The 15280-nt window shown below is 43.6% G+C and overlaps 2 protein-coding genes across 2 annotated transcripts; both read right to left on the bottom strand.

The window, feature by feature from the left end:
- Window positions 1-158: 158 nt before the first annotated feature.
- On the bottom strand, window positions 159-3072 carry LOC142362803 (fatty acyl-CoA hydrolase precursor, medium chain-like). Its single transcript, XM_075433416.1, has 6 exons — window positions 3000-3072; window positions 2702-2803; window positions 2478-2534; window positions 1919-2083; window positions 847-919; window positions 159-698 (listed from the first exon to the last, which is right to left on the bottom strand). Exons 1-6 carry the CDS (start codon window positions 3070-3072, stop codon window positions 509-511), a joined length of 660 nt encoding a protein of 219 aa, XP_075289531.1. The 3' UTR covers window positions 159-508.
- A 2333-nt stretch (window positions 3073-5405) lies between these two features.
- LOC104339219 (fatty acyl-CoA hydrolase precursor, medium chain) lies at window positions 5406-14626 on the bottom strand. The gene is made up of 13 exons (XM_075434146.1): window positions 14519-14626; window positions 13533-13737; window positions 12530-12674; window positions 11951-12084; window positions 11455-11608; window positions 10487-10588; window positions 9462-9566; window positions 8629-8769; window positions 8458-8544; window positions 7297-7444; window positions 6960-7091; window positions 6588-6660; window positions 5406-6162 (listed from the first exon to the last, which is right to left on the bottom strand). The coding sequence occupies exons 1-13, from the start codon at window positions 14574-14576 to the stop codon at window positions 5988-5990; spliced, it is 1659 nt and encodes a 552-aa protein (XP_075290261.1). The 5' UTR covers window positions 14577-14626; the 3' UTR covers window positions 5406-5987.
- Between the last annotated feature and the right edge of the window lie 654 nt (window positions 14627-15280).

Below are 15280 nucleotides of genomic sequence, written 5' to 3'. Positions count from 1 at the left end.
AGTCAGAAATCTACTACCTCCATTGTAAAACTGACTTAAAAGGCACAACATTTTTTAGTTTCCTTCCCCCCCCCCCCCCCCCCCCCCAGGACATTTCTGTATCTAAATAAGAATGAAACTCCTGTACCATCACCGATCCACTTGACATCAAAAGACAGTTATACTTGCGGATCAAGTCTTTATTGATTTCACTTAATTAAAACAAGGTTGCCACTACATTCTGTCTTTGATCATGGGGAAGCAACAGCAAAACCTGAGCAGTGGGGAAATCTGGTAACCTATATTTAATAAGTGAGGCTTCTGTTGTAGACACAAATCCAGCGAGAAGTAAAGGATCACAAAGGGGAAGTCCATCAGCTGGACTTATTACAGTGAATAACTGCAAGTATGACAACTGTGAAGAAAGGGTGAAAAGAAGGGAAACATGTTTTTACCCTCAAAATTATTTTAAGGAATTTCTTTTACTACCCTAATACTTTGCCTTTTATGTGCATGTTTAGACTGTAAGTTATAACTCTGAATTAACTTTCTTGTTTTCCGTTTTTCTGTTATTTGTCTTTTCTAACATCACTTTTCTCCAGAATTCTACCTTCTTTTCTTTCAACTTTCTGGCTTTCTCTTGTTTTAGATTTATCTGTAAGTATTCTTCATTTAGGTTATAGGACGGCCAGTCAACCAAACCTTCCCCATTAGGGTCTCTGTAAACAACAAGAAAGAAAGAGTGAGCGCCCTCTTCAGCTGGGGAGAATTCAGCCACAGCCGTTAGGCCTGAGCCAACAAACCGGCTCCCTCACCACAGAGGCAGTACAAACCAGTAACGCGCGTCAGGAATCTCACGATTCTTACCCATTGCGAGCAAAGTTAGCCCAGTACTTCATCAGAGTTCTGCTGAGCTGCTTTTCTTCCTCGGTAACCTCACCTGAGAGACAAAGGACGAAACAGTTATTAAGTGTGGCAGAAATCAGAACACTGCTACTACAGAAGCAGCATCTCAGCCTGCGAGTATGTTGTAACAACTTACTGATTACAACAGAGGCTCCGTACCTGCCACATGCGAGTAATCCAGCAACCATCAGGAGAAGATTTCAGCACTCTTTATGAATGAGATAAGCGTAATTGTCCTTATTCTACAAAGTGGGAAACTGGAGTACAAGGAAATAAGGTGATTTGCCTGTAGCTTTGCCTGAAGGAACGAAAACTTCCAGAATCCTACCAGAATGCCCGAACTGACACGGCAAAAGCAATTTTGGGAGCACACCTTTAATCCTTCCTCAATGGACCGGTTCAGTTTTGAATAAAATGTTTAAATATTAATTGAGTCATGGGGGAAAACAGTCTTTAACGGAACCATTAGATCTGCACGAACAAAATGAAACACTGGAGTTCCAAGCCCTGCTCTAAGCAACTTAGCTGGAACGCTGCCTGCAAAAGAGAGAGTCCCCTGTTTTGCGGAGCCTGACAGCCTGGGGGGGTTTCCTGGAAAGGAGGAGACACTCGCTTAAATCCCTCACAAAAAGAAGAGGGCCCTGATCTCCTGCTTCCCAAGCACTCTGCTAATCCCCTGCAAGTGTAATTTGACCTTTCCTTCAATTCATTCTTCAGCCAAAGCTATTTGGCAAATTCATGAACAGCGCTGACAGAACGACAGGGATGTTTTCTAGCAGACGTCCTATTTGCCAAATTGTTGACAATATCTGTAACTTACCGTGCTTCCGAAACGGCAAACTGTACACGGCAAAGTATGGAGAAGACAGTAAATTCGTGTTAAACAAATTCTAACAGGAGAAAGGGTTATACTTTTGTCTCACTTCATATATGTACTTTAGTCTGATTAAAATGGAAGTAGCACCACCGAATAGAACAATGCCAATGTTACGAGCATAATTTGTAAGTGAACACTGAATGTTCTGTTCCTCACCACACAGCTGAATATCACCGGCCAGATACGGTCCTCCAAAGACAAAGCCGACTTCATCTCCGTGATCAGCTTTCACATACTCTGGTTTACTGTCCCGCTGAGAAGTGGGCCGATGCTGATACTCAAAGAAGTAGGCAGGAGCTCCAGACTCTAGAAGATGTAACGTTTAGAGAGTTGAAGAAGAGATGCATAAATTAGGCCTGACATCAGCTGATTAAAACATTACTTTAAGGATGCCCAAAGCTTTATACTGTGCACATTTTTAATGTAATGTTACATTCAAATACGTATTTTTAATTTTAATTTAAAATTAAGAACTCACAGCACTTACACAAAAAAGTGAGATCCACCCCAGGAAAACTTACAGAAAACAAAATAACATAAAATTATTTTCTAATTCTGGGTATTTTGGCATGGCCTGTCTACACTTACACACCAGCCAATCACTGGACTAAAGAGCTGCTGACTTGCCAAGTAGCAGTGGGCCAAAGGACAAATTCTGGCTGCTTTAGCATGTTTTCATTTTTAAGCCCGTAGACTTGACTTCGCAAAAATTTACGTGTATTATCATGCTCTGCTCTCAATATGTTGTCACTATGAGCACAAGTGCAAGCCACTGGTACAGAAGACAAGGGAGCACGTACGCTGGCTTCACACAACCCTGCCGATCCACGTCACTCTGCAGCAAAGGTAACTAAGTTTCAAGCCTTGTTCTGAGTTTCTCTGACCCCATTTAATTACCGCCCGAGAATTTAACACTGAATGCTCAAAGCAGAGAGTGACTTGTTAGCCAGTTTCTAAGTCCAGCTGCTTGGGGCTGGGTGAGGAACAGGGTCGAAACGGGCTTGCGTGGTGAGGTTGCAACAGGACTGACAAGGCAGCCCACTGACAGGGAAAAAACTGGTTATGGCGACAGATAAACCAGCTGCTAACAAAAGGTCAGTTTTGCAAGGAGAAGAGCTTTCTCAACAACTGCGCTTCCTGGAAAGGCTGCTGCGTTATTTCCCCCAACACGCAGTGCTGCCGTCTTGCCTGCCTGGTGCATAGCTCTTCCCAGGGAAAAACTCCATTAATTGCTCACATTCCTGTGATGAATGCACTGGTTCGAGGAGGGCAGAGGGTGTTCCAGCCAGATTCTTCAGGTGTGGTCTCATGGCTCAAGTGCACTGTTGTCAAGTCCCACAAAAGGCAAGCCAATGTCACACAACGGTTTTGCTTCAAGTTTTGCCTTTAGAGAAGGATTTACTCTGTCTTACAAAGTACTGCACTGGCTCCCGTTTTAGAGTTACGTCTGCCATCTCTTTGGCTGTTCTTTGTCTTAAGCGCTGACCCACTGCCGCTGAATCAGATTTTTCACGTCCAGCATGGTCAATGCTCTGCAATCAGCGTAACAAAAGTCTGACAATTTTCTTACATGAACTGTGCTGCTTACTCCCCTGTGAGCAGCTCTTTCTTCAGCGACCGGGTCACAGTGAGCAGTGGTCAGCCACACTGTGCTGGGAATGTGACCTGATTTTGCACAACTCTGATTCCTGCCGTCACAACTGCAGACCGGAGCCATGTTTCGTGGAAAAGCTGTGACCTAAAGAAGTTACAACAGCACACACAGTACTGAGTATTTGGAAGTTTGAACAAAGCAGTGTCATAAATCGGTGTGCAGATGGATGTTTTCCACAGGAAGTATCAACGTGTGGAAAGCTACAATATTAAAAGGTTGGTAATAATATTGAATACCATTAAACTACTAAAATATGGAACAATGTAGATGTTAAAATTACTTACTTTAGCTTGCTTTTCAGGAGGGTCAGCTATCAGAGTTCTGGCTACAACTCCGCTCTCTGCGATAGCCCCGTGGAACAGACCCTTGGCCAGAGGAGAGGTGGCCTGACGAGCAGCAAAGGCACGTAACAAGCACGCTTGGTCACCGACTTAGAAAGGCAATTAAGGAAATTATGTATAATTAATACATTTTTTAAAAAGATTAAGTGTTCTATTGACAGAATGTGAAAAACAGAACACCACCAGCAGTTCTTGCTGTATATTATCAACTAAATATGCTGCTGGGCACAGTGCACACCTTTGTGTTTAATGTAGCTGTAGCATTACCTTGAGCCAGACTGGCTATCTATACCAAGTGACCATTAATATTAGAGATATAAAATAAAATGTGGTTTGGAGCATAATGTAGGAATCTGCTACTTGAAAGTAACCTATACGTTGTGGCCCTAGTATTACTCCTTTCTCAGCTGTGTGAAGGCATACCATTCTTTTTATTTGGGGTTTTAAAGTAGCAAATGGACAGAACGCTGCTTCTCACACAGTCAGACACTACTTTGTTGTCATACGTGCCTAGTAAAATCACAGGCCTCACTTTTCCACAGAAGTTCTACCTATGATTTTGCATTCACAAACACGTGGGATTTTTTCTGTCTTGTTTAAGATAGTGATTTTTGTGAACGTGCAAGGACAGAAACACTAATTCAACAAACCAGCTGCTAACAGACTTAAAGGCTACTTCAGATCAAACCAGCCCCAGAGCAAGATGCCATGTGCCCTGTATGCTGCGTTAAGAAATATGGGACAGAACGAGCAGTACGGTTGAACACCGTTGCTGCAATTAGCGGCTGCTTAACGGTGGCATTTTGCAGGTAATGGTACCAGCTAGTGTTTTTTGCAAGTTATGGAAAAAAAATGCAGAAAAGGGGATGGCCAGGCAGAGGCTCCATATGGATCACCCTGCTTGAGGCCCAGGTGAACCCAGCAATGAGGAGGAAGAAGACGACATCTGCAAGAAACCAACACCTGCAGGCAGGAGCTCAGGCAGCCACCCTTGGGAAGAGAACCACAGGCTGTGGGACGATGCTAGAGAGGAGTTGGGGCTCAATGCCAGTTAACAGGGTAGTTAGAGCCAATTCATTGCAGTTTGTTTATTGTCATGAGTAGAGCTCTTACAGATCCTTGGATGCTTACGTTGCGTGTTCCTCTGTGCCTGGCGAGCGTCTCTTGCTTGTCGTGTAACTTTGCAAACTACTTGTGTGCCCTGACGCATTCCAGGCATGCCAAAAACGTGGTCTTAGCTGCTAGTGCCCGTGAAAGGAGGAAGACTGGGGCTGCATGCCTTCCACGTCAGCAGGTCTTCCCTTTGTGGGCCCGCGGACAGGGCTGAGCTAACAACGAGCAGCGAACAGCATCACGCGTTGCTCTCCGCTTTTGTCTCAGCGGGGGTCTGTCCTGCCAGCAGTGCTCCCTCCCTCCAGCGCGTGGACTGTGAATTCCTTGCCAGGAGGGGCTGAAGAACAGATAATAACACCACAGAGCAGTTGTGAAAACCCCAGAGCCTTGAGGCCTGGATCCTGCAAAGAAAGCTGGAAAATTCATATCTGATACCCTTTAGGTTGGAGAAAGAAACTGGGCATGTTTCTGGCTTCTTGGGTGTGATTTAACCTCTTGGAATTAGCCTATATCAGCAAAGTGAAAGAAAAGGAAGTTTCAAGAAATCAAAACCAACATTTATTTAGAACGGTTTACACAACAAGAAAACAAGTAGAGAGTTTGTCCTCATTTGTGAGAAGCCAAGCCCATCTCACAGATGTTTTCTGATGGGTGCTCTGCTCACTACAAGCGATGTCCAATTAAAAACAAGGGGAAAGAGGCTTTAAGAATGACAACTGATCATTCTCTTCTGAAAGAAGAGGAGAATAAGCACATAACATATTCTGACACAATATGTTCTGTGTAGGTATTTCTTACGGATTTCAACGTACTTGCCAATTTCCCCCTCATTGCCCCTTCTCACAGGACCACTACTCAGTTTTGATACCCACTGAATAGACACCATTGTCTGCTTGAGCCTGAAAGATTGTGGGTTTTTTCTTCTTGCTTCATTATATAGAGATTTTTAGTCCCACAAACATTCCAGATTTCCCTTGATTCTCTCCTTTCCCTGTGATCATGACAACAGCTTACGCAACAGTGAGTTAGAAGGTGATTATTAGACTCTGCATCCTGACAAACTAATTTTGTTTGACTTTACTTTGGGTTTTAAAAGCAAACTGTACCCTCCACAACTCTACAAATCGGTGTGTTCTCTCCTTTCATCCACCATTTGTTCTGTGAGCTTTGCCCAGAACTCCATTCTGTGTTCTTTCAATCTCTTTGCTGCCTTTTGCACCAGTCCTATTTCCAGGTATGCTTCATCCAGCTCATACTGAGGCCAGTGGACCAAGCCTTCTCCGTTGGGGTTGCTGGAAACAATACAATGAGAAGTTAGCTTTCCATGTGCCTGTCACTGGTGCTCTGACTGCTCAGGCTGAGAGCATTTCAGAAAACTAATGCAGGCTCAGATTATGTGATTCTAGTTCCTGAGCAGTTGGATGGTTTTTATCAAAATGCTAATCAGTGGAATAGCAAGCATTTAACAATTGCCATTATTTCTGGATCTAAAACGCCATTGCAGATGGAGTAATAGCTCTTGGATTTTTTTTTTTCTTTTTTTGGTCTGCAGGTTCATTTAAAAGGTTTTCCTTGCAATCATTAAGAATAGAAACAATTTGCTTCAATATTTATCTTAAATTCTGCCAAATTTGTAGGAACCACCATATAAGTATTGCTATTATGTTTCAGGCAGCACGGACAAAATTTGAGCTGTTGTTAGCGTTATGTTTCTCACCCATTTCTAGCAAAGTTAGTCCAGTATCTCATGACAGTTCTGCTAAGTTTTTCTTCTTCTTTTGTAGCATGACCTGCGAAGTGAGAGATGAAATGGCACCATTAAAAACTAAACAATCAAAAAAGTAGCAGCTACATCAATTCCAACAGACTGCAATCGGTTCTACGTGTTCCTCTGAGCTATGGGAGCTTTGCTGGAGCAGAGCTCCAGGGGAGAACTGTGGATGAATGACTTAATGAAAAGTAACTACCACTAAAGACAGAAAATGTTTATGTTGATTCTGATGTTTCTAAGAGAGAAAGCCCTCCAGTAAGCAAAACGAATAATAACCATGTTTTAAAAGGAATGCTTTAGTAAGCGTGGATACATCACCAGCTAAGAATGGTTTCCCAAAGACAAAGGCAATCTCATCTGAATGATCCGCTTTTACAAACTCTGGTACAATACCCGCCGTGGAACTCGGTCGATGCTGAAATTCATAAAAGTAGACTGGGTTGCCAGCATCTAGCAGAAAACGTACAGAAGAGTGTTAGCTGGAGACCTGAAAGTACCTGCTGCCACAGACAATAAACTTTCATCACAACCTGGTTTGGTAAAATGAAAACACTCTCAGTTCTTTGGGTAATGTAGTGTGATGCATACTGTCCACAAACACAAGCCAGTATGGAATTCTATGTTTCTTCTAACAGGAGCTGAATTAGAGACTCACCTCGGTGGTATCTGGCCACTTCAATGGCTGAAAAAACAAAGAAAGAGTCTCCTAATGCATCCAGAAGGCCATCTCGCACCTGAGCACGGTTTTCTGCATTCCCTATGTATTCATTGTATACTCGATCAGTAACTTCAGAAGTAATACCCTGAAATGAACAATAAAAATACTTCTTAAAATGATGATGAACATTATAAAGACTAACAGCATGAACTGAGCATGCCATCTGCTTGCCCCTGGCTAAACCCCAAACGTTGCCTCTTCTTTCAGAGAAAATGCTCAGCTGTGTCAGAGAGTGGCTCAGAGCTCACAGCTGGGAGTTAGACAGCTACTGGATATAGATGTTCTGAGGGACAAGAGGTCTGCAAGCTCGAAAGGTCAAACATCTTTAGGTAGACATCAGTCAGTGGTGCTGATAAACGGATGTGGCAGTCTGCTCTCCCTTCTGTGGAAATAACCCTCGTGACAAAGAAATCCTGTTGGATTTCATAAAATTCACTTATTGTTGTAGATGGCCATAATTTGCCCCTTTCAGAACAAGCCCGGGCTTTGCCTTTGCAAGTTCACAATGGATGTCTGTGACACCGAATGATCCATCACAAGTACTGGCCATGTTTATGAAGTCCGTAATTCTTACCTATTAATCTGCATTTTTCTATGTTTAGTAGTTTCAGGAGAGCACAAAGGAACCAGAAGGGTGAGAGGGTTGTTCACTACCAGGAAGCAACTGAAGACACCTAAACACAGGTCCCTCAGTGCCATTCTAAACATCTCAGGTTGTCCTTTCTTGTCTCCAGCTACTCCGTCAGAATGGTGTGTTCTACAGGTCTCATGTCTTACCTGCTGGTACTAGCTGTGTCTCGGACAACCTAGGGTATGTAAAATGTCATAAAAGATTGATGTTTAGGTACCTGAATCACTCCTGGATTTCCACAGCACTCCTTTTAAAAAAGAGGGGCGTTTAGGATAAAAAAGTGACGTGTGTTTTCAGTCGCTAGTGGCAACAGGAATACACCATGTCTGCTGCCCGTTACTGCCCCATGGTAGGACGCTGTTGAACAGAACAAAGTTTGCCTCTAAAATATACCCCTCCGGGAGCATGAATGTGGAACCAGGCCAGTGAAGGAGCAGCACTGGGTTATTCTGAAAATGGTCTCTTACCATAATTGGAAACGCTAATGTGCTGCGTAAAACTTGACGTGCGACATCTTTATCCAGACCATCTGCGTAAGCAGGAAATTTCATTATCTGTGTGATACAGAGAATTGTATTTATTAGAAAATTTTGTGTTAACAAAATGATATATTAATAATGACGTTATAAGTTTCTTACCATAGGAATAGTCCATCCAAATTCACAGTTATTTACACCTATTATATATGGGACTGCATTGATCATTTTTTCAGCTAGTAATTGCTGGGAACTCTTTGGAAGAAATACACCATCTGCAGATGCACTGAGGTACGGGGAAGGCTGGAGGGGGGGAAAAAAAAGCAAGCTTCACTAATATGCAAATTTTGCATCTAGAGAAAATTTTGAGATTTTTACTGTAGTTCCAAAGCAAAGCAAAAGAAAGTGCCAAGTGAAAATACAAGAAGTAATAGTATTCAAGCCATTTCTAAGTTTTGCCTGACAGATTTTCTGCACTAGGCAGAAGATTCTGTGAAGATTAGCATTACATTTTTAACGCTTCAGAAACATAGGTGATGACGTCCACTTTACATCTATTCTTAGTTAATTCAATCCTATTATGGATTTGTGGAGCCGTGGTGGAAAACCAAACTTCTGTGTTGAAACTGCAAGGAACATGGAAGCCAGCACTGCGCTGAGAAATTTTAAGTAGGATGTAGTACATTATATTAATTAATTTTCAGGTTCTCCGGGAGAAACTGTGACATTTCATACATTCTTTTTCTTCCCCTGTCAGAGCATGACAGCAAAACACAAGCAGCTCAAAGGCCGTGTGGAATGAAAGGGGAGTAACCTGTGCACATTTTTCAGGTGAGGTATAACATAGCTGCAGTGTTGTCAAATCCTGAAAGGTCACGAGGGTCAGATGTTACATTCCCTTCAAGTTCTCCTAATATTACAACACAGAAATAGCATAGTCTGTTAGGATAACATTTGGCATGTCATTTAAATGCAAGAAGTATAATTTCACCTACCATTTTTTGTAGTATCTGTACCATCTCTTCTCCTGTTTTTTCTCTTAAGCATTTGACTATTGCAGCCGAACTGGATTTTTCACAGCCAGCGGCAGCAGCAATTCTCTGCAACCAATAAAAACAAACAGGCACTCATGTTTTCCTACCCTGTGGCCACCGAGCCCGAGCCCAGCGGAGGGGGGGTCTGCGCTTCTGCACAAGGATCACTGCAGCCAGACGTGTTCCACCGCAGAGGCAGAGAATGGGAAGCCCTCGTAACCCTTTGCACTGCAACCCGCGCGGAAGGACAAAACCTACGCCTGCCAGGTATTTGGATACAGAAATAGAGCAAGAGAGTCATTCTGGTAAAGAACATGCCAGCCTGGGAAGGCAGGTTGAGGCGAAGGAGTTGGAGTGGTGCACAGTCAGAAGACAGCCACGTAAGCAGCAACGCAGAGCGCGTGACATCTTTCTTGGCAATGTCTCTTTGGGGGAACTAACAGCTGTCATTGGAGAGACAGAGCTCATTATAATCTTGCCTCTTTTATATCCCAGATTGTCAAATCTAGGTGCCTGGAAGTTGTGTCTTGCAGTTGAAAAAAATAAGGGGGGGGGTTGAAGTCATCTCTTCTTTTTAAATATAAACAAATTGAATACAGTCTTGTTTATCTTCACACAACAGGCAACAAACAGGAGGGGAAGAGAAGAGTATTCAGAATCTGGTGCCATTTTCCAGCCAAAAATTATAGCTCAACTTTTCTTGAAGACAGTAGTACATGTTATAGTGTTCCTTTACATTTCACAATTCTTCCCTGCCTTCTCTCTTCGCTTCCTTAGTCTTTTGCTTTCACTCAGAGATACATGGATATTTGGGTGTTTGAAAAGCAAAGCATCACTAAACATGTATTATTTGCACACAGAAATACTGTCTTTGATGGCTGTGGTTGTCGTTTCACAAGGAAAAAAATCTGGTTTTGCATTTTGGAATAAAGAATTTGAGATATGCAAAACTATCTGGAAAAATAAAAATACCACCAGATACCCACTTGTGCTTCCTCCTCAGGCTGGTCAGTGAACAAAATCCTGGATGCAGTACCACTCTCTGAAATGGCCTTATGGAACAAGCCCTTCGCCAGGGGAGATAAGACCTGTAAAAAGATGAGGACAAGCATTACAAGCACGACAAGCATCGTGTTCTGACCACTGACTTTGAATTTCAGTATCAGAAATCACCATTTAAAACATTTTGAAAGCAGACATCACCAGGCTGTTATTCTGCAGCCTCTGATCCCGGTTCAGCTGTGCAGAGGGCTTTGGCAGTGCTGTCGGGGACAGGGAGGAGGAGTTCGTGCCTGCCTTTCCCCTGCTGGAGCACCTGGCTTCCAAGGCTGCATGCAACCACGCTGGAAGCCAGACAGGGACCGCATGCAACCGCGGCCAAGATCGGGCTGTGCTGCAGAAGGGGAGTAAAGAGCTGCTGGCTGGAGGGCAGGAGCTTAGGAAACAGCGATTTTTATCACATGTATTGCTGAACCCTGATTTCATTGCACGATCTGGACCTCTTAGCCAACGTGCTCCGTGTTGATTTAAAGCTTTTACCTCATCACAGGTCACAAAACGCATGTCTGGTTCAGCTATCCTGACTATTCGCCTGGGCCACTTTGCTCGAGTGGCTGTCGAAGCCAACAGGAGAAGGGCAAGACATCCTCGTAAAGGACTTTTCTCACAAGGATAAATTTTGGGGGTTTTGGTGCTGCAAAAAAAGCCCCCAGAACTCAGTTCAGTAGATGAGGAATAACATTGGGTCTGAACTACAAGATTTGGGTATGAAAAGAACATATTCATCAATCAGAAGCTGTATTGATATCCCATTGTATTATAGGGCAAGGTGATGTGTCATTTACTATAAACTACCCCTTTTCTCTCACTGACTTCGCATGCAGGTACTGAAAATGAATGTGGGATGGTAGGTTTTTCCCCAAAGTAATTAAGATCGGTATTACTGTGAACTTACAAGAGCAGAAACGCTGATTCCTCCTGCGGATTCTCCAGCGATAGTGACAGATCCTGGATCTCCTCCAAAATGTATGATATTGTCCTGAACCCACTGAAGAGCTGCCACTTGATCCAGATACCCCCAGTTACCTCGGGCATGCTCGTCACCAGTGCTGCAGAGAAAGAATGGATTTGGTTAAATGCTCAATGCAAGAAAAAAGGCAGACAAAAACACAATGTCTAGTATAAGAAACCAGATGCCATTCTCTGCACAGAGCTTCTCAACACAACGGAAAAATAAACGGCTCAGGAAGCGTTGAGATTTGAGCAGCAATCAAACAAGCACAGACTCAGAAACAGACCTGGGGCTCGTAAATTGTTCCCAACTGGTGCATGTGCAATTACAACAGGTATAGTTTCTTTGCATAAGCAAGTATTCTGCCCGTCTCTTCGCAAAGGCTTTGCACACATAATTCTGGGAATGACTTAGCAAAAGCTGAGATAAAATATCTCACCTAAAATATCCAGCAATACCTAGCCGGTACTGAATTGTTACAACCACCACGTTGTCAAAGGCTGCTAACGCTGAACCGTCGTACGATGATCCTGCTCCAAAAACTAACCCACCTCCATGGATCCACACAAAGACCTGGAAAGACAAAACCAGAAACAGTCCAGCACGCATAAGAGCTCCCAGTGATAAAAAATAAGTGTAAACCAAAATCTAATATTTTGTGCTGTTTCATTCCTGACTCTTTCAGACTACGTTTCACGAATGGTAGAAGCCTTGCAAATACGAGGCCTGCAGTCTTACCACACGGCATTGATGTGATGCACTACTTACATTACACCAGTGCCCCGTGACTTTTCACAGATTGCATAGAGGAAATCAAACATTACCTAGCTAAAATGTCAATAACATTTTATTTGTAGAATAAGATTTTGTGTCTCTTTCAAACCTCAGCAAATATTTACTGGGGCAAAGCGTGTAACAATCATCGTTACAAAACAGCACCCGTGAGTCTGCATACAGTGCAGGGTGCAGGTTTGCTGCAAACCAATTTTGCTAGAGGTGTTATAATGGTTTTACTTACAGGCAGCTTCTCCTGTTTTTCTGTAGAACTGGGTGCATACACGTTTAGGTATAAGCAATCTTCAGACATTTCAAGAAGAACTTTTTCTTTTCTATTAGTAATAGCGTCCGAAAAACCCTGTCCTTGTGCTTTATCCTGTAGACACCTGAACAAAAGAAAAAATGACAAGCAACAGAAATAACTAAAACCGCAAAGCTATCAAATGTACCTTTTTTTATACTTCCACGGTAAAGTGCAAACCAGAACCAATCTCTAGTACTTTTCCAGATTGCTGGCAACAGAAAACAGAAAACAATTTCTTTCTCTTTTAATATATTTTCTCCCTTTGACCTGACATTGAGGAGATCCGTAAACAGGAGCCACGCATAACACGCGTAACAACATAATTTTGCATGTTTCAAAATGTATAACGTATACAGAAATGTACCTGCAAATATATATGGCTATAAATGACTCCAATGAAAATGCAAATGAGTTGTTTTACATCTTCAATAGCTTTCTGTATTGTAAAATATATTGTATGTATTTATATTGTATTCACTAAACAAGGGCAGTAGTGCACATGGAGTAAGTCATTTACAACACAGGCCAGAATTAGTCTGCGTTTCTTATGTGTCCTACTCAGCATGTGGCTCACTCAGTGTTTTTGCCTTCTAGTACTTTATTCCAGCATTTCCTCAGCTTCTTTCTGTTCCTGCTCCAAAGCTACACAGTTTATAAACATTGCTAAGTAATGGCCAAATGCTCCCGAAACAGAACATTACTGGCAAAGTGCTGGTCCGTATTAGTTCATCACCGACCCCCATTAGACAGCAGCTTTTAATAAAAAGCGCACCTTTAAAGGTGTCTTTAGAAACGCATTCATTGCAACAGTTGCAGGCGGTAACGAGATGGCACCGAGGGATTTACCATTGTGGCTTTTGGTTGCCCTGTACATCACTATCCTGGAATTGCATATAGTATAAAATTATTAAAAAGCTGGGTGGTTTTGTCGCTGTCTTACATTGGTGGGTAGGAAGTGGCATCTCTGACACCGTCCCACGGCTCGGGTGGCTGGGGTTCGGAAAACCTCAGCGGTCCAACCGGAGGCTTCGCGAACGGGAGTCCCAAAAAGACATTTACACTCCTCTCAGCTGCGTCCACTCGGAATTGGTACCCTCGGACTCTCCCGTACTTGGTCCCCACTTCTGGTTGCTCTGCTTGTTGTCCTGGGGGATGGGAGCACAAAATTACACAACTGGTCTATCTGTAAGGAGTTGCCAGGATTCTAAGAGCTTTAGCTATTTAAAGATACACCTTTTGTTCGCTTTAACAATTCATTTTCATAAGTAAGGCCTCAACAAACTCTTCTCAGTACAGCTGGCATTATTTCAGCCTTCGTTCTGATTGGTTTGTGCGTGCGGTCTCCCCAAGGTGTATCATACGTATTGTCTTCCTTTCCACACACATTAGTAACAGCGTATAGATCTTAATCCTTTTCGACCCAAGCTGTTAGTTCAAAGTCCAACAGATTGCTCTCATTCAGAAAAGTCATTTCCTTTTCACAAAAAGGATCTGTGAGCATACAAAATACGTTCCGGATCCTTGATAGTACGTACTATAGTACGAAAAAGCTTCTCACACACCTGAAAACAGCCTGGCGTACACAAAGACTGTCAGCATTTAGGTAAGATCCATTTTAAGATTGGTGTGAAAGTTCTCAGCACCGAATCACAAATGTGGTGCAGCGGTGTGCTCTGCCCCAGCAGCCCCCAAACTTCTGGGACAGGAATTTGATTTCGCTATTTGGAAGAAAGGCAAGTAAGACAAATGACTGAAAACAGATCGCAAAAAGAAATGAAGAACTAATTGCTCTTCAGAGGTAATTTCTACGCAGCGAGGCTGGGTGCCCAGGTCTGACGGTAAAGATGGGGTTCCCCCGGGTGAGCAAGCTGCACGCGCTCGGTCTCCTTACGGAAAGCAACAGAGAAAAACCCTTCCAACACTTACCAGTAGCGACAAGCTCCGCAGCCCCGACGGTGAGAATCAAAGACAGCAGCCACGTCATTCTGCAGGTCGCCGTTCCGCAGGCGAGTCACAGATTACCCTGCTCGGTGTGCTGCGTTATATAAAGGCTGTTGAGCGCAGCTCTTGCGCAAGGCAGAGCCTGATTGGGGAGAGCGATGCTGAAGCCGGGAGCTGGCCGAGCGGCCGGCTGCCAGAGCAACGGCCCTGCGCAAGCCACTGCTCGCCCGCAGCTCGGCTGCGTGCAGGGACCGGGAGCCCTCCCGCCTCGCACGGTGGGTCCGCGGGCTCCGTACGGGCTGCCTGTCACGCCATGTGAATCTGGTTCACAGCACCTCAGGCATCGGCTGTGTGCTGTAAAGTGCTTTGAAAGCAGCCTTCCTTTGCACCAGGAGATGTGTCCTGCTGCTGTAACACCACCGTCTTTCACAGTTCCCAGTTTCACAGGATTTTCTTGCACTATGCGGCGAAGAGACCAGGGAGCGAACTACACTTTCACTTTACTACATCTCGATGTAAGGAAGAAACAACATAGCCACAAAGAGCAAAATCCAAAACAATATACTGAAAAATGTGCTTTTGCTGAAGTGAAAGTTGAGGGATTTTTATTCTCATGAAAGGATATTTTTTGACAAAAACAGTGCTAGTAAAATCTTCGCTTTTCCTGGAGGGTGGCTTCTCCACCTGCCCCTCAGCGCTGCGTGTTCAGGGGGTGTGTGTTTGGTGTCTAACACGACACATGAGTTT

This window comes from Opisthocomus hoazin, chromosome 12, assembly GCF_030867145.1.
Source record: "Opisthocomus hoazin isolate bOpiHoa1 chromosome 12, bOpiHoa1.hap1, whole genome shotgun sequence".
NCBI lineage: Eukaryota > Metazoa > Chordata > Aves > Opisthocomiformes > Opisthocomidae > Opisthocomus > Opisthocomus hoazin.
This window is presented reverse-complemented; position numbering and strand designations above follow the sequence as displayed.

Excerpts from the sequence above, each read along its gene's own strand:
- LOC142362803 (XM_075433416.1), bottom strand. The coding sequence starts at position 3,072 with ATGAGACCACACCTGAAGAATCTGGCTGGAACACCCTCTGCCCTCCTC. Across the intron at positions 2,535-2,701 it reads ACTTAGAAACTGGCTAACAA|TGGCTTGCACTTGTGCTCAT; the intron begins GTCACTCTCTGC and ends CTTCTGTACCAG. Across the intron at positions 699-846 it reads GCTAACTTTGCTCGCAATGG|AGACCCTAATGGGGAAGGTT; the intron begins GTAAGAATCGTG and ends TGTTGTTTACAG.
- LOC104339219 (XM_075434146.1), bottom strand. The coding sequence starts at position 14,576 with ATGACGTGGCTGCTGTCTTTGATTCTCACCGTCGGGGCTGCGGAGCTT. Across the intron at positions 12,675-13,532 it reads GCCACTTCCTACCCACCAAT|GTGTCTACAGGATAAAGCAC; the intron begins GTAAGACAGCGA and ends TCTTTTGTTCAG. Across the intron at positions 9,567-10,486 it reads AGCCTGAGGAGGAAGCACAA|AGAATTGCTGCTGCCGCTGG; the intron begins GTGGGTATCTGG and ends TATTGGTTGCAG.